An 18047-nucleotide genomic window follows, 5' to 3' on the forward strand; every position below is an offset into this window, starting at 1 on the left:
AATTGGGAAGAATGAACTGCAATGCATTTCCAAATGTCTGTGCAGCTGAGAGCAGAATTTGATTTATGACATGTACATTTGATTTATTTTCTGCATTCTTTCATGCTAAATATTTCCTCACCGTCTAATAATTTACAAAACTTTTATTAGTACATTATATTTTCTCCCCAAGTCAAGTTCTGAGATTGTCATATGACTATGTTAAGACAGAGATAGAAAATCTCACTGAAGCCTGGAGGCACTTTGTAGAATCATAATTGAAATGTTCATATGTATCTCTGATTCAAACTTCCCATCTTTCCCTTTCCGCTCCCAATAGCCTTTTTTTCAGATGGAGTTTTTTCTTTAGTCACATTGTTTACCAATCACAGGTAAACTTTTTCTAAGGCAGAAATTTCCGCTGTCAGGTCAACCTCACATTGCAGATAACTCAGTGTCACAATTGCAGATTCAAAGCAAGAATCTTGCTTAAAACAGGTAATGAACAGTATCTGGGATCCTGAATTCTGCCTTGCAACAAATTATCATGTTGCTGGGCTCCAAAGACGACAACATCCAGCTGTGTTGCACCACAGTCTGAGATTCTATTGTGTTAACTACAAATTCTAGTTCATTGACAGTATGGTAGCAAAGGAAGAAAAAAAATACTTTGAAAATATTTTTATTTTTCCTCCATAACTAATACAGGATATTTCTTCTAGGAATGAACGGCTGCTTAGATGCTCTCAGTGCAAAGTCGCCAGATACTGTGATACACGTTGTCAGGTAATGATAATTTTAAAAAATAATTACAAGCTACTACAGAAAAAAATTAACCCTTTAACTGTGCAGTTTCCAGTACATTTGCTGTGTTGCCATTACCATTAATTAATGTTCCTTTGATATCTATGGAATCCATTAAGTCAACAAGTAACTAACAATGAGCTACCAAAAAATCATATTCTCACTGCAGCTTTTGCTTAATGCTTAGTAATATAACTGTAATGCAGTCATATGTTCTTGTATAACTTGCCCACAGCCTGACTTTTCTCATTTACTTAGGCCAACACTTTCAAAATTGGATGCTCAAAGCTAGTTATTTAAATAAGGGGCCTGATTTTTTGAATATGCACACATCTCATTGACTTTAAGGCTCTTGATTTAGTCTTAGCCTTTAAATGTCACTGTCTTTCATGTAGGATGGTGTGGGTTTTTTTTTAAAATTGTGGATATAAATCTAAGGCTAACATCCTTACCTGCTTTAAAACCCCGCCCCCTCCACCCCCGGCGCTTTATTTTATTGACTATAAAAAAACAAAAAACCTAACAAAATTAAGTTGAAATTGGAGGTTAGGATTTACCTGGTCAGAAAAACCTGCTTGATATGTTTCATGGCATACATGCAGAGAAATTAGATAAAAACATAAAATACTCTTGCTGGTCATAAAGTACTTTATTTATTACAATTCAGAAGGATAACACACAAGAAGAACCCCAAAACAGAGAGAGAAAGCAGACTGTTTCCTAAAACAGAGGCAGGCACAACTCACCCCAATCTTGCTTTAGGCAGGCTGTCCGCAGAACAACAGACTGATTACACACTTCCCTACAAAACACCCTGCCTACAAGCAGGACAAGGAAGACCACGGAGAATTGAAAGTGTTAAATCACAATTTGAACGTGGTTTTCAATGCACCATATTGCTCCTCTGTTTTTACAGGTTTTGTGTGGGTGTGTGTGAGTGTGTGTGTTTTGTTTGTTTGTTATACAAATTCCAAGATAAACTCCAAGAAAAAAGTGGGTTTCAAGAATAATATCTACTATATACTGGTATGGTGTATGTCCTAGATCTTTGAGAAATGTTTACTGTGATGTGGGCCCTCTATTCTTTTGATAGGTAACAGACTTTCAAGGCCTGATTCTCCATAGCCTTTCACCTTGTACTGTCATTTACACCCAAGTGTTGAAAGTCAGCACAAAAATCCATGAAATCATCACGATAGTGGCCGCACAAGTGTAAAAAACTAGATAAGCTGCAAAGCAGTGAAGAATCAGGCCCATGCATTTTGACGTTCTGGATCTGTTTGGGGTGTTATACAGACTCTGTGGTGTCTTTGTTGCTAAAGGGTTAATAGAGAAACTGCAGGTCTGCCTGCTCAGCTGGGTTTGATTGCGGGACTCACAAAATCTGCAGAGATAAAAGGATTACAGAACAAAAGGGCAGGTTTGCTGATAGAGAAGCTAAGGAGCCCCAGAGATCAGGAGCCTTTAGCAGTGGGCTGGTGAGAAGCTGCCTAGGTGATGAGGGACAGGACCACAGGGTAACCCTGAGGAACAGCCTGCAGGACACATACTGTAGGAAGTAGGCCAGGAAAAAAAGAGGTTTGTGAGAGCTTGTTATCGACCATTTTGTACAGGATCCCTGGCCTGGAACCCAGGAGAGTGGGTGGGTCTGGGTACCCTACCAAGCTCAGCAAGGGGCGTTTATTAAGGCCTTTAAAAAGTGAGCCATACCTGAAGGGGCTATGGACTGTGTGCTCCTCATCTAGGACCACTAGCCTTTGGAGGTATTGGAATCTTTAACATCCCAAGAGAGGAAAGGACAACCAGAGGCCTGGCCAAAGGGCTCAGGTCATAGCAAGAAATTAACAAACAGGCTAGTGGTTAAGAAATCCAACAAAGAAGGGAAACTGAGGCAGAATTGCCATGTCACCTAATTATGCTGTGAGGGGGTGCCGAAGATCAAAAGTGACCACCAAATGGGTCAAATGATGAACTTTTGACCATCAGACTTAAATTGTGTTTTTCTAACTTTCTGTTGATTTCTTTAAAAGAAAAAAAATAGGAAAAAAGTATGAATTGTAAGATATAACCTACTGAAAAAAGGTCTTTGAGGATTTCTGATTAAATTTGTTTAGTAGATTATGTCACAGGTCTGGGGAGTCATTTTTTAACTGGCTTCAGTGACCTTCAAAACATCTTTTTTTGGATCAAATATTTAATATACTTTTATGAACAAGCTATTTTTATAACTTGACCACTTTCCTTTGCAATTTATTTGGAACTTTTTTCTTGTGAAAAAAAAAAAAAAGACCATACTGCCATTAAAGTCCATGGCAAAACATCCATGGACTTCAGTGAGGGAGGATCATGCCGATATTTAGTAACATGCATTTAAATTGCTCTGTTTATTTTGGCTTGGAAGTATAGTATTTAATATTGTACTTAATATTATTTGGCAGTCAGGAGAATCTGGAAGAAAGCTCTTCCTTTAACCAACCTACAGTGGAAAACTGTCCCCACACATACCAATTTATTAAGACTTGTGCAGTCATGCATGGATCCTCACTCCATTTGTGGGGGTGGTCTAGATAAACAGACTCACAATTAGACCAATCAGGAATGTCTTGGTAGCCTTTTTGTGGCTGTTACGAACTGCATAGCATTCCCTGTGATGATCCTACTTAAAATAGTTACAAAACAGTTGTTTAAGCAATGCTTCCATCAGCCAAAACAAAGACAGCAGGCTTTACTTTACCTCTGCTGGATTTCATGTGATTCATTAATATGTGCACTTCTAATTGAACTAATTGCTGAGCAAAATAAACAGCTGGGCACTGAATCAACTGCAGTTTGCACACTTAACCTCCTCCTCATTTTAGCAGAGAAGGACTTTTTTTATGTTGATAATTACACACCTCTTTAAAAATGTGAATCATATGCTTGGGTTTACATTTTATGCTTAGTTGCAGAATGATTTGATTAATTTTTGATGGGTAGAAAATTAATCTCACATTAGTAATCACTTAACAGTGTGATTTAGGAAGTCTCAGTTTCTGGACTGTTTTGTCTAATGCAGTAAATAAGGTTTAGAGCTGTTTCAGTTTAAAACCCAGTTTTGTGCACTCTAAAATTGACAAAATAGGTCAGACCAGCTTGAAAATTTAAGGGCCAGTTGAGTTGTTTGTTGTGGGGGGAAATTGGAAATCATTTGAACAAAGGATTCTTGAGATAGAACACCCTAAAACGAGCTGTTCTCAAATTCGAAATGTCTAACATTTTTGACACTTCATTTACTTTTTTTTTTTGGTAAACAGGAGGAACATACAATTCAGTTTAGTGAACTCCCATAACTGATATAAAGTGCTACAGTCCAAATTTAAGCATGGAAAATGAAATATTTCTAGTTTTTTTTTTTTTTTCTTTTTGGAACTATACTATGAATTGTTAGACTCTGGGGAGCCAATTTAGCAAGGCTTAGCCAGGATCCCTAAGCTGAGCTCTGTGTATAGTTTGTGGGCAATTCCACGATATTGAAATTTCTTCTAATTCTGAATGGGAATGAAATGTCAAATTTCAAAATTTGCCACAAAACAATTTTTAAAAATTTGTTTTGGATTATTCTAAACATTTTGTTTAGATTTCAATTGTTAACTTTATTTTTATAATACAGAATAAATTTCAAAACAAAAAAGCAAAATGTTCCATTTTGAAAATGCCAAAACAAAATATTTCAACGTGATCAGAATGAAGCATTTTGATATTTTTCTAAAGAAATGTCATGAAAAAGCGACATTTTTCCAATGGAAAGTTCAGTTTTGACAAAATGGCGTTTTCTGATGGAAATATGTTCCGTTGGAAAACTTTTGACCAGTTTAGTCCTAACCTTTTTTTTTTTTTTAAATGGAATTTCCTGGCCCTTTACTCTGCAGAGATAGAGCTCAAAATCTAACCTTATCTCATGGAGGTTTGTCACTGGAGGGGAGCAAGGCTCCTATGTATCTCTTTGTGGAGGGAGAATGAGATGATCTCACATGATTATGGAGAAGGTTGAGGGGGGCAGAGCTTGGGAGATAGGACAGTTTAGAGGATGGGACCAGCTGGGCTTGGGGAGGCAGGAGCTAAGGGGTGGCCCAAGGTGATAACCTAGGTGTAACAGAGCAGCCTGCTTCTCTAAGGGCCAGAGGGACTGGAGAGCAGCTGGGCCCTGGCAGGCACATGTTGGGAATTATCAGACCCAGGGGAGTGGCATCACATGATGACTGGTTCTGATGGCTGCTAGCTAGAGGATATAGAGGGGAGCCTTGGACTAGGTGAAGGCAGTGAGAATGCCCTCCTGTGACTAAAGCCCAAGCCGCTGACAGTGAGGCAGAGGAGTGAAAGGAGTGAGAGTCTTGCGCAGGGGTCTTGTATGAGCGGGGCTTGAGAATCTGGGGAGCAGTGTGTTTCTTTCTGAGGGCACAGACAGCTGGCCGTTGGCTTTCTTTGCTCTTCAGTCCCATGTTGTCACTTGTGAAAAATCTAAGGAAATTCACCAGAGAAAAAAGTCTCTGTTAACGTAGAGTTACGGTTGTGGCCACATAACTTTGACTTGTGCTATTCATACCCCATCTTGAATGTGAGAATGAAAATGCTATGACAGAAAGCCGGGAAATGTAGAGTCAAAGTGACTTTTTCCTCACACACCACCACATTGGTAGGCAGGGATTTTCCTCATCCCCTGGGGATGCAAACCCAGCCGCTGGGGACTGCTTGACATTGATCAATGGATAAGTCCTGGCTCATGACATAAATCTTGGTGGTTTTGCTTGGTTATATAACTTGCATTACTGGTGGGGATAGCCATTCCTTAGTTTTTGCAGCAGGGTGTTATTAATGTTCTTTGATCATGTTATGTTAATGCAGTTGCAACTTTTTCTTGCCAGTCTCTGAAATCTGAATGGCTCACCATATTGCCTCAACAAAATAGATAAATAAACTTAATCCACTCTGATCAGTTTTGGTTTGACTGCAATTATAAAGAGACAATCTTAACATCTTTCTAGTGTGAAAATGTATCTCTAAGATTAGGAGACTGTGACATATGATGCCATGTGATACTGCATGTTTCATCTCATTAGTGCTTTATTGGTTGGGTAAGCTATTAATCATTTTGATGTCACCTTTAGCATACCTAAAATCCTATACAGCATTTATGTTAGGAAAAATTTGACAGATAAAAACTGACTTCAAAGTGCAATTTTAGCTGAAGCAGGATAAAAATGCCAATATAATTATATTACAAAGAATGATGTCTGGATATTTACAAGCATGACCTTGTTTTTCCGGACAAAAATAGTTCTGCTTAGCAGTAGTTATTTAACTTTTATTTGTCAGATACTTTGTGACAGTAACTATATTATAATGTCTAGTTGGTGTCATTTTGTTCACTTGTAGAGTTACAAATAAAGAAATATAAGAATGAGGATGCCAGCTGGAAGAAAAAAGCATTGACTAATTTATTACATGTAGGCATAAGAAAGATACTCCAAAGTAAAGTAATTGCTACCTGATACTGACACCTTACTATTTAAAGGAAAAATCATCCATCTGATGCTATTCATAGTGTTATATTGTTTATAATCATCTTCCCGACACAAAATGCAAAATTAGATGTTTATTTTCCACCCGTGAGCTCACAGATTCCCATTAACTAGCACTTCCAATTCTTGATACGCTGTGTCCTTCCTCCTGGGGCCATTCATGTAAACCAAGCAATGGGAATTCTTCAAAGAAAAAGTACAGTGAAACCTGTCCTAAGTGACCACTCAAGGGACTGATCAAAACTGGTTGCTTAATATAGGGTCTAATAGTGATGGAGCAGTACTGAACTCAGTGGGACAGACATGAGTCAGCTTATACCAGTTGAGAATCAGAACCATTGTGTTTGTATTCTGGGGTGGTTTCTTACAGATGGGAGTTGTCTGGGATGGTGATCTCTTGTAAAAGTTTCATCGTCTTTTATGATAAATTCCCACTGCCAGGTCTTTGTTCTTATCAGCTGATGGATGGGAATTCCTCCATCTTTAGAATTTTAAAACTATTAAATCACCTCACCAGAAGGCAGCGTACACCTGCCCTTGCTCAAGCATGATAGCGTCTCTACTTCTCCTACCCATCATTTCATATTTTACTGCTGATTGTAGAAGAGCTATTTCTGTGTCAGACATCATGCAGTCTGATACAGATAGCTGATCCGTGACAGAAATTGTTTTCGTCAGTTAGTTGTTTCATTTTTCCTACTGCCTTTCTGCCAGAAACTAAATTGCCTTATGGAGCCCTAAGTTTGGTTTTAACCGTTAACATATCTTTTTGTTAACTCTGCTTCTTTTTCTCCTCTTTACTTTTACAAGAACATCTGAAAAGCAGCCCAGTGGCTTCGGACTTTACTCTGAATGCCAAAATTAGATGTATGCAGGCTTAAAAATTCCAAAACCATTACACAGACTTTATATGAAACATTAAAAAAAAAAAATTTGGATTGACTGAAGTAACGAAAGCAAACTGAAGGAATACAAAATCAGCTGAACCTTCCAGCATAATGAGAGACTCGTTTGAAGATTCATTGTTGCTCCTGCTCCCCCAATGATTTTGAAGAGGAAGTGCCACAGTTGCGTGCATGTGCACACCCATCTCACCCCTCCAGTATTCCTCCGCTCTGTTAAATCTGTCCATTCAGTCTTCGTCTAGAGAATGCCCATGAGTCTGATGCCCTAAAATCTTAAAATACCTCTGCAAATTTTTGAAAAGTCATAGGTCAAAACACATTGTGCTGTTCCTCGAGCAGTCATGCTGCAGCTGTTTTTGGTGGCCACTGGTTTGCAGCAGGAAGATGATGGTGGAGCTATTATAATTTCCTTACGTCCCTTCCTCTCTGTTTCTGGACACTATGGTCATGATGAATGTTCCATTGCTTGTGTACGTGGCTTGACCTCTCCAACCCTTCCCACTGTTGGGCTATAACAGTTAATCAATGGTCTATAGGAAACACTGTTTTACAAGGTGGGAAACTCCTGAGTCATTTTAGGGCAGCTGCATTTTGATAGTGAGGACAGATGTTTTAGTCCCCTTCACAGTCCCAGCACCCCGGCTATACTCCCACCTAGGGCTCTGTGACTCTTGATAACCTCAGCTCAGTTCAAAGAATTTCAGCCTCCTCTTTCATCATTTGTTACATGTCTCTTTAGCTGTCTCTTACACAAGTCAAACTCGCTCCATATCTTATTGACAATGAGAGTGCATACGTTCCAAAGGAAGGTAACTATTCCTATCAAAATGAGGCAACTGATATCTTTTCACTTTCCCCATTTCTTTCCTGGGTTGAAACTGATGGGAATATTTCCTTTTAAAAAAGCATCGCATTTAGTTGTCTGCAGAAGACTGAAATTTACATTGTGAGCTTTTTCCATGAAGATTGTACCTCTTCAGAGTGGAGAATAGTCTCTTCATCTGAGTAGACTAAGAGGCTCTTACAGTCTCCATGGAATAGCAGTATTAGATGGAAATATTGGCTAGACGTTAGTAGCATAGGATGCACAAGAAGAGAAGAGTCTTGTGGGTGGTTTTGTTGTTTGTTTGTTTGTTTAATTTCTTGGTGGTGGTGAGCTTCTTTTAAAAAGAAGAGTACAATATTTAGAGCTTCAGCTTTACCAGGGAAAAGCCTTGCAGTCATTTTGAGATAGATTATGCCTATATCCAGGCCAGATTAAGGTATGCTTGTGGATAAGGCTCTGGGTTCTGGAGTCTTGTAATTGCATCGGAATTTCAGATATATTTTTTTAAACTAAATTTCTAGCCTGCCTGATTGCAAAGAAGAGTTTGAAAATGTGAACCAAGTGCCACCAAAGCAGGTGCAACTCTCTGAATATGCAGAGAGCCTGAAAAATGGCTCTGAGAATGGTGAACTGCTCCATTAATTTTAAATCTAAGACCCAGTGCTCTGTTCCCCTTCTCCCATATTACCAACACTCCAAAATGGGGCAGGACCACAGAGGGGACTAGGTTGCCTTAATAGAGTCCTGGCCTACCATTGCTTGTATATGCACGAAGGGGGGGGAAGAGCACAATGGTGCCTTTCTCTGTTAGTAGAGCTGGTCGAAAAATGGAATTTCCATCCTGCAGGAAGTCAAAATTATGATAGAAATTAACTTTTGATAATTTCCCATTGAAAATTTTGATGCAATCAATACATTGCTGCAAAACAATTAGATTTTGTTGAAACAGCATTTTCCAACAGAAAACTATTCTGTTGAAAAATTTTCAACCAGTTTTTGAAAAATTTTATACCTGTTACACTTGTTTATAGGACTCTGGCACAACCTCAGTGCCAGTTCTTATTTCTCTGTATTGCAGTAGCAAATAGGGACCCCAGTCAGGAATCCTGACTCCATCCTGACTCTTGATCTTGCATACACTTGCACGCAAGCAACTTTACTTTTGCGAGTAGCCACTTTTGGATTTCAATAGGACTGCTCATATATGTAAAGTAACTCCATATATAAATGCTTGCAATCTCAAGATCTAAAACAGAACTTTACTTTTGGTTTCTTCTGATTGTTTCCTTTCCCAGTGATTCTGAATTATTTATTTGTTCCTAAAAAGAATCAAATCTAAATCATTCAGGTTCTAGATTTTCTGTTTTATCATTCCTTCTGCCTTTAATTTTCACATTCTTTAAAACTGTGAGCAGTATTAGCATCCCTGCTTTTAAAACCCCTTTACTTACCTACTAATGACTGTTAACAAATGAGAACTGGGTTTTTAAATTATGATCTTAAAAAGGTTTATAACTGAGTCATAATGACACCTTACAGAGATTTCATCAGCCAGATAATAACTGAAGAGAAGAATTAAGTAGTTAAATTGAAGCTGAGTTATTTAATAATCTAAGATAACTGGTTAATACTGATGTGCATATATAGGTCATGAACACTATTTAATATCTTGGACCTGATTCTTTCACATTGCTCTAACTAAGGTGTAACTCCACTGAGTCAATGAAATTACATTGGGGAAAAAATACCCAAAAGCATTTGGTAAGTGAGAGGAGAATCAGGAGTCATTTATTTATTTTATAAAGAAAATATTTTAAATAACTAATCGCTGATGCCAGTCACTGAAAGCTCTGATAACAATGAAGGCATTTATACCATGTTACAGTAAAAAAATCAAAGTTAAAAGAAGGTCATTTGAGTGCATAGACACTGCAGAGTAAAAATTATGAAATGTTAGCTGTAAGGTTCCTGTGAAACTTTCATTTTGCCCCTTTGTGCATTCATCCTGTGCACAGAATGAGGCAGGGGTTCTGTGGAAAAAATACTATGTGATTGTGTAATTCAAGACTATCAATGTGTACACACAAAGAGGCAGAATTAAAGCTACATGGGCAACCTTAAATCTGGATTTCATAACTTTCAAGTGCTTGAATTTGCAACTGTAATAGCGTTTCTTGAAACGTAGTTTTTATGTGTAACTTCCTAGGGTTAGCCTGCCCCATCACGCATCATTGGAGTTTGAATCTTCAGTAATGGAGCACAGACTTTATAACTTGAGCTACACAGCTAACTACATCAATTTGCAATAGGAGAAGGCTGTTTTCCTAGAGAAGACACTAGGTTGCTGGGGGCATTTTGGATGAGGAGCTTGGCCTGACTTTCTCTTCCCAAGTCCCATGCTAGAGCTGTGATCCCAGGCATTCTTTAGCACACCGTGTGCTGATGCTTTGGCAGGGCATGGGCCAAGCACTTTAGAATGTTGATGTTCAGTTACTGTTTTGGAAGGCTGACCACAGAAGCGATACAAAAGGAAATGGCAATTTCCCACAGTTTATATTTCAGCAAAACCTGAGCAGAATGTCCTGGAACAAAGAAAAGGCACTTGTCTAACCCAAGGCAGAGCTACCAACAATAATATACTTGGTGTGACACTCCGTGCATTTGGCAGACCCATCTCACATTCCCGCATCTCAGCTGGGATGTTGGTTGCTAAAGGCCACTGTGACGCTGCTTCTTTTGCTGCTGCCACTCCTGGATCAGGGCCAAGAACAAGCAGCCAAGAAGCAACATCACAATGTGTTATTGGAACCCCATGTCAGCACCAAGTCCCCTCACCACCACCATCCAGCTCCCCCCAGCATAATCCTCCAGTAGCCCCAAAACCCACCTGCTCTCCCAGGAGCTTCCTGTCCTCCAGCAAGACCTACACCCACTTTCCCCTAGCACCCATCTGCTCCCTGGAGGCCTTACCTACCTCCTAGGAATTCTGTGCCCTCCAGTAGCCTCAGCATCTACCTAGTCTCTGGTACCATAACTCCCAGCAGTATCAAAAGCTCTAGTAACCACCCCCAGTTTTACCCCCTCCCCTCCTCTGCTTCATAATCTGACTCCCTGCCCCTCTCCTTGGGCACCCTCAAGTATCTGCCCTTGTCACAGCTGCTAGTTTAACTAAACGTCATGTCCTATCTTTGCCAAGGGGTGTTCATTGTAAGAGTAAGCTTATGGTTACATGCAAATTATTTGCAAACTATCTAATTGAGTAGCATAAAATGTCACACATGGAGCAGAGCAAAACTTAACAGCAATGCGGTGGGCTTTCCCCCTCCTGAATATCAAAGGCCTACTGCAAAAAATGAATAAATGGTTGCAAAGTCATAGAAAGTGTTGAGTAACCTAGGTATACTGATTGCTACCAGCTCCCTCTGTAATCTGTGTCATTAGTGTACATATTGGTGTAAAATAAAGTGTGTCCTCTTGTTTTTTTTAATGTAACAGAAAGAAGCCTGGCAGGAGCACAAGCAAGAATGCAAGTGTCTTAAGAGTATTGACCCTAATTTTCCTCCCGACTCCGTGAGACTTGTTGGCAGGATTGTTTTTAAACTAGTAAGTGACATTCTGTAAAATATATCACATTCTGCAGTTACAAAGAAAGTCTTGCACGCTATATTTTTAATGTAATTTAAAATTAGAAAGCAGAGGTGGCTGGGTGGATGAACAATTACAAAATCAGTGATTAATTCCCAGCAATACTGGAAGCATCAAGAAATATGAAAATGGACATAATTAAGCTCCAGGGGCCTGCTTATGAAACTATTGCCAAAGAGCAACTTCTGTTGAAGTCAATGGAAGTTTCTCTTACACAGAAGCTATGTAACTGAGTCCTAAAATCCATTCCCTCAGTAATGGAGAGGGAAGAAAATTACTGTGGACTTGATCCTGCACCATTGAAGTTGATGGGAGTTTTGCCACGGAGTTTAGTCTGAGCAGGATCAAGCCCCTTTTGAGTAGAGGTGAATATACAAGATTTTGCTTAAAGACTGAATGCTGGTGGACATTCTCTTTTGGGGTGTACAATACTGTGCTTTGCAGACTTGTTAGTTTAGGCTCTGTTAAGTTTTTCTGAATTCACTTGAACGTTCTGGGCCTACAATCTCTCCAAAATGTTGGTTCTCCTGTTAATCAGCTTAGGCTAAATACTATGCTTACTTGAACTACCTATGACTACGAGGTTGTAAATCAGAAAAGGATTTTGCTTTTTTTGCTGGCCCTTGTTCTAATGCCTTCATTCCCAGACCAAAATATATGTGTTTGGTGTAGTCTGAGGCCTTAAAATATGATTTGTTATATTCTTTTGTACACTGTTATGGATATGTGTTTGGCAATGCTTTTAAAAATTATATATATATATATATATATATATATATATATATATAAACCCCCACCATCTATTAATTAGTCACATGAAGTGAAAGAAGACTTCTATCGTATAAATTGTTCCCTATTAAGGGACACACAGCTGAAGTAAATTACTAAAGATAAACTGCCAAGGCCAAGAAAATAAATTAGTGGGGAAGTGTCATAACAAATAAAAATTCATTTAGTATTTTTATGGTGGTTTATAGAATATGTGAAGTAAACAACAAAACAGATTTATGTCAGTACTGTTACTGTTATTTACTTGCTTCACAAGATTACTGTAATGAGTAATTCAGGCCTGTAAAGTGTTTTGGAGATAAAATGTACTATATAAAGGCTTATTATTATATATTCATTATTTTTTATTTTTTCTCTACAGCTTAGACAATCAGCAGCATGTGCTTCTGAGAAACTCTACTCTTTTTCTGATCTTCAGTCAAGTAAGTAATTGCCATCCACATTGTTGTAAATGCATAGTATGTCTGCTTTGTTTCCTTGTGGTTTGTCCTTCTGAAATTCTGTTCTATGGAATAAATCTTAAATGAAAAAATCAAAGTGTGGAATGGAATGAAAGACACTCTTTGAACTGCTGAAATTTCTGTGGGAAATTAGGTTACAGTTTTCTACTGTTAGTGTAGGGTGGATTCTTCACATTTTTGCTCAAGCAAAATTTCCTGGACTTAGTTGGAATTTTGCTTGATTTAGAATATACATCTTCCTCGTTAGGGGTGTTTCTTTAAGTTGCCCTCATATCTGCTAGAGTCGATGGAAATTTCTGAGTGAATCTGATTTGAAAAAAACAAACAAACAAATCCACACACTTTTTGGTCATTACTCCTTTTTATCTATTTTAGTTTGTCGTTAATTTAATATTGCCTTGGAATGCCTAAAAAGAGAAAAATGGGAACGTTTAAGGCTCTTGTTAAATGTTTGTTTTTCTGAAAATTCAAATGTGGCCAAAAAGATCAGATTGTGCTAATATGATTCTTGTGTTTTTTCATAACTTTCAGGTACTCATGGAAGGTGTTCTGCCTTCTAGTCTTTCAGAATTAGGCTGCTACTAAAATAGACAATAATGATCCTTTCAAGACTTCAGTAGCTGAGTCTCAATCTGTCTGATTTAAATAGCAAAAAATACATTTAGTTCAATTTATTGTGGCATAAGAAAAAATTAATAATTAAAGTGACATTGTCTAGATTAACATAAACATTTTGCTTACTTTTGAAAACTGTTCAAATCCAGAGCATGGTTCCTTGCCAAATTAGAAGTAACTTTATATATGTAGCTTCACTGGAATAGTAAAAAACCTAAAGCCACAGCTACTTACTGCACTGTTTTTGTTTTTCTGCTGCAGTGCCTGCCTTTGTATTCGCCTACACGCGTAATACAAGGCCAAAGAAACTTTAGTAAGGCCACCAATTTAAAAGTGATAACTCAGAATTAAAAAGGATTCCTTTTATCAGCTAGTAGATTTCACTGCTGGATTTTATTAAGTGAAGTGGTTTAGGAAGATTCAGAATGGAATTAGACACTTATATGAATAAGAACAGCGTTTACAATTACTCTAGTGAGATTAGAGTTAAAAACTATTGATTCTTGTGCTTCAGGACATAGCTGGAATCAGGAAGAAATTTCCCTTCATAGTGTAGTATTACACAGATGGCCAGATGCACAGAAGGCAATGGGTTTCCTCTGAAAGCATCAGGTATCGGTTGCTGTTATGGCATATTCTTACTTTATAGTCTTAATTTCTTGCATATTAATGGAGGGCCCAATCTAGTAAGGTATGGAGAACGGCACTTCCTGAGAGGTGCTGAGAGTCTTGAACTCCCCTTGCCTTCATTGAAGTCAGTGGGAATCAGGAGTGTTAGGAGCTGAAGTAGCTTACAGGATCATGCTGAGAGTGAATAAAATGGTACAGAGTTTGCGAACCTCTGCCAGAAAACTTGCAATAAAATTCTCATTGTTAAGAAAATCCAGGCCTTGGACAGTGTGTTTGCTGTTTCTCACTGGCTTTAAAATGCTTGTTGTTGTTGTTTGTTCTTTTTTTAAAGTAACTAACAATGGGAGGCAAATCTCATAGATGCGTACACTTTCTGTGTCTGCTCCCAGAGCTTTAATAGTATGATTTCTGCTGTATAGTCTTAAACTCCAAAGTGCAGCTTGCTCAGAAGCTATAGATAGAAGCTGAAACTGATGGTTTTTGGAATGCACCCACTGAGCTGTGACACTTATGTAGTCTTGTCAAGTTATCTTTATGTAAATGTTTATTCTTGCTGTTTTAAAGCTTTCTGTTGGATTGAATAGGCTGTTTTACAAATATGGAGTTTCACTGATATAAAAGAAGTTATTGAGATGGCAAATGAATTGTTGGTACATGTGATTGGGGGTTAAGTGGTTGTTTGGTGCCCCCTACAGAGGGTTCCTCTTTCCAGTTGTATCCTACCTTATTGTTGCCCATTAGATTAGGAACCACTGAATCAAACAGTGGCCTTGGGGATTAAATCCATGCAGAGGTTTCAGATTCCAAAGTAGGAGTGTCTCCCCCAAATTGATATAATCAGTTACAGCTGAGCCTAGTTATGCTCCAACCCTTAAAAATCTCCCCTGGACTGCTCCATTTAGAGGAAGAGCAAGAGGTTTGCAGAGCAGGATTTGGGATGGTGAGCATTGGAGGCATAAGAGTGCTGGCCTGCTGGTTGTATATAGTTTGTTTTGAGTTCAGACTGCGAAACTGCCTGAGTTGAATATGGCCATAGGCTTTGCTGGTTTGGGTTATTTTCGTTGAAGAAATCCCACAGAAATAAAGCAGAAGCCCTAGAGGGGGTTTTGTTTTGCTTAAGTGGGGTCTCCTGTAAGCATTCTTGTTAGCCACTCATACACTGGGCCGGCCACTTGCCCGCAAAAACAATTGCTCCTCACCCCCATTCTACACCAAAGACCATGACACGCAGTTGCAAACCAGCTTTGTTTTACTGCATTGATGATCGTTAAGGTTGGTACAGAACTTTAATTTCAAGATGAATTTGATTTGGAGAGGCCAAGTCTGCTCTTCTCATCCTCTTTCAGCTACAAGCATAGTTTGTAGATTTTGCCAGTGTAGATCTCCCAAAGCAGGTTCTGAACCCAACAAGTAACACCTATCTTGTCAATATGTGAGTAGTCTGGGATGTGGTTGAAGTTGAAGTCATAATTGAAGAAGTCTTCAACATCCGATATCATCATGTATGGAGCCTCAGCCCTTCTCGAGCAACAAGCTACGAACAACACAAGCTGGCTTCCAATTTTGTCTGTTAACTGGAGACCTTTCCCTTTTCAGGAACACTCAGTATAACAGAGACATCTAGGGTATGTCTACACTGCGGAGTGAAGTCGATTTATTTTAAATCGACTTTCACCTGCCAAATTTTAGAAGTCGGAGGAGTGTGATCACACCAGGCTCATTGCGTAGGGGGATTGTGTCCCCGCTAGCCGTGCTTGGGTTGACAGACAAAGCAGTGCACTATTCGTAGCTATCCCACAATGCAGCTAGCTGCAGAGGCTTTTGGGAAGGTTGTCCTCCTCCCATGATGCAATGTGCTCCCTCCCTCCCTTCTTGTCCCAGTCCAAACAAACAGATGATCGCCTTTTCGCACCATTTTTTCAAACCCTTCACTCTCTGCCACGTGCAAGCCATTGACTGAGAGGAATGGAGTCCGCTCAGCTCTGCACTATTATTGTGAGCATCACAAACATCTCATGACTTATTCTGCAGTATTTTCAGGGGTGAGATAGGAGCCACAGCGCTGAAAATTGTGATGTTACAGAGGCAACCTGGCTACAAGTCATAGGACAAAACAATTCCCGTTTGCTGCAGGCTGTCACACACCATTTGCAGTCAGTGGAGCACCGTTTCTGGTCCCGGGAAACAAGCAGTGATTGTGAGCATCACAAACATCTCATGACTTATTCTGCAGTATTTTCAGGGGTGAGATAGGAGCCACAGCGCTGAAAATTGTGATGTTACAGAGGCAACCTGGCTACAAGTCATAGGACAAAACAATTCCCGTTTGCTGCAGGCTGTCACACACCATTTGCAGTCAGTGGAGCACCGTTTCTGGTCCCGGGAAACAAGCAGTGACTGGTGGGATCGCATCATTATGAAGGTGTGGGATGATGAGCAGTGGCTGCAGAACTTTGGAATGTGAAAGGCCACTTTTCTTTGAACTTGGCACGGAGCAGTCCCCAGCCCTGAAACGCATGACTACTCGCTTGAGACCTGCTCTGACAGTGGAGAAGAGAATGGCCATTGTTCTGTGGAAGCTGGCAAGGTCAGACTGCTACTGGTCAGTTGGGAATCAGTTTGAAGTTGGTAAATCCACCGTGGGAGCAGCTGTGATATAAGTGTGCCGGGCCATGAATAGACTTCTGCTAAGAAGGGTATTGACTTTGGGAAACGAGGAGGACATAGTGGAAGGCTTTTCCGCAATGGGTTCCCAAACTGGGGGGAGAGGCATAGATGGCACACACATCCCTATCTTAGCACTGGGCCACCTTGCCACAGAGTACATAAACCAAAAAGGATACTTCTCAATGGTGTTGCAGGCCCTTGTGGATCACAGGGGACGCTTCACCGACATCATTTTGGGGTGTTCTGAAAAGGTGCATGACGCATGCATCTTTAGGAACTCAGGTCTGTTAAAAAAGATGCAGGTGGGTACTTTCTTCTCTGACCAAAAAATAAATATTGGTAATGTTGAAATGCCAATAGTGATCCTGGGGGATCCTGCCTAGCCCTTGCTCCCCTGGCTAATGAAGCCCTACACTGGGCACCTGGACAGTGACAAGGAGCATTTTAATAATAGTCTCAGCAATTGCAGAATGGTGGTGGAATGTGCATTTGGATGTTTAAGGGCATGCTGGTGCAGTCTGCTCACTAGGTTAGACCTCAGTGAAAAAAAATCCCAATAATTATCTCTGCCTGCTGTGTGCTCCATAATGTCTGTGAGACAAAGGGTGAGAAGTTCCCATTGAATTGGGTTGTGGAGGCAGGTAGGCTGGCCACAAATTTTGAGCAGCCAGATGCCACTGCAACACTGAGAGCCAATCACAGAGCTCTGCGCCTCAGGGAAGCATTGAAAAACCACTTTTGCAACGAGACACAACAGTAATGTGCGTTGCTTATCTGTGCTATGCTTTCATTTTGCATCCCCTACCCATCCACCACCGATCCAGTTTCTCCCCCCCAACCCTCTCACTCACCATTTCAGTCCCCCCTCACCTTCCCCCTCCCTTTATTCCCTACTTATCAATAAATAAACAGTAATGAATTGTGAAGCAGTATGTTTTCCCCTTCAACCTTTCCTCTCCACCACTGATCCATTTCCCGCCCCCTGCTTTATTCCCTTGTTATCAATAAACAAACAGTAATGAATTGTAAAGCAGTACTTTTTTTATTGTTGATCCTTCTCAGAGGGGGGAAATGAAAGATAATTGAATGTTCTGCACTCGTTGTGTGGAGTCAGAGATACAGAGCTCAGTTTGACTGTGCACACACAAAAGAATCATACATTCCCAGT

General features: G+C 39.7%; 1 protein-coding gene across 3 annotated transcripts in view; it reads left to right on the forward strand.

The window, feature by feature from the left end:
• Nucleotides 1–18047, forward strand: part of SMYD3 (SET and MYND domain containing 3) — a 601699-nt gene that overhangs the window by 85168 nt on the left and 498484 nt on the right. The window contains exons 2-4 of one of the 3 annotated variants that reach the window (XM_067555239.1): nucleotides 702–765; nucleotides 11568–11675; nucleotides 12868–12928. In XM_067555239.1, the coding sequence (XP_067411340.1) occupies nucleotides 702–765; nucleotides 11568–11675; nucleotides 12868–12928 (233 nt within the window). Of the gene's footprint in view, nucleotides 1–701; nucleotides 766–2243; nucleotides 2362–11567; nucleotides 11676–12867; nucleotides 12929–18047 lie in introns of those variants that run through there. The other 2 variants (XM_067555240.1, XM_067555238.1) reach the window with 2 other exon arrangements.

Source organism: Emydura macquarii, unplaced genomic scaffold, assembly GCF_026122565.2.
Source record: "Emydura macquarii macquarii isolate MOO-44397 ecotype Brisbane River unplaced genomic scaffold, CSIRO-AGI_Emac_v2 contig_1597, whole genome shotgun sequence".
Lineage (NCBI taxonomy): Eukaryota > Metazoa > Chordata > Testudines > Chelidae > Emydura > Emydura macquarii.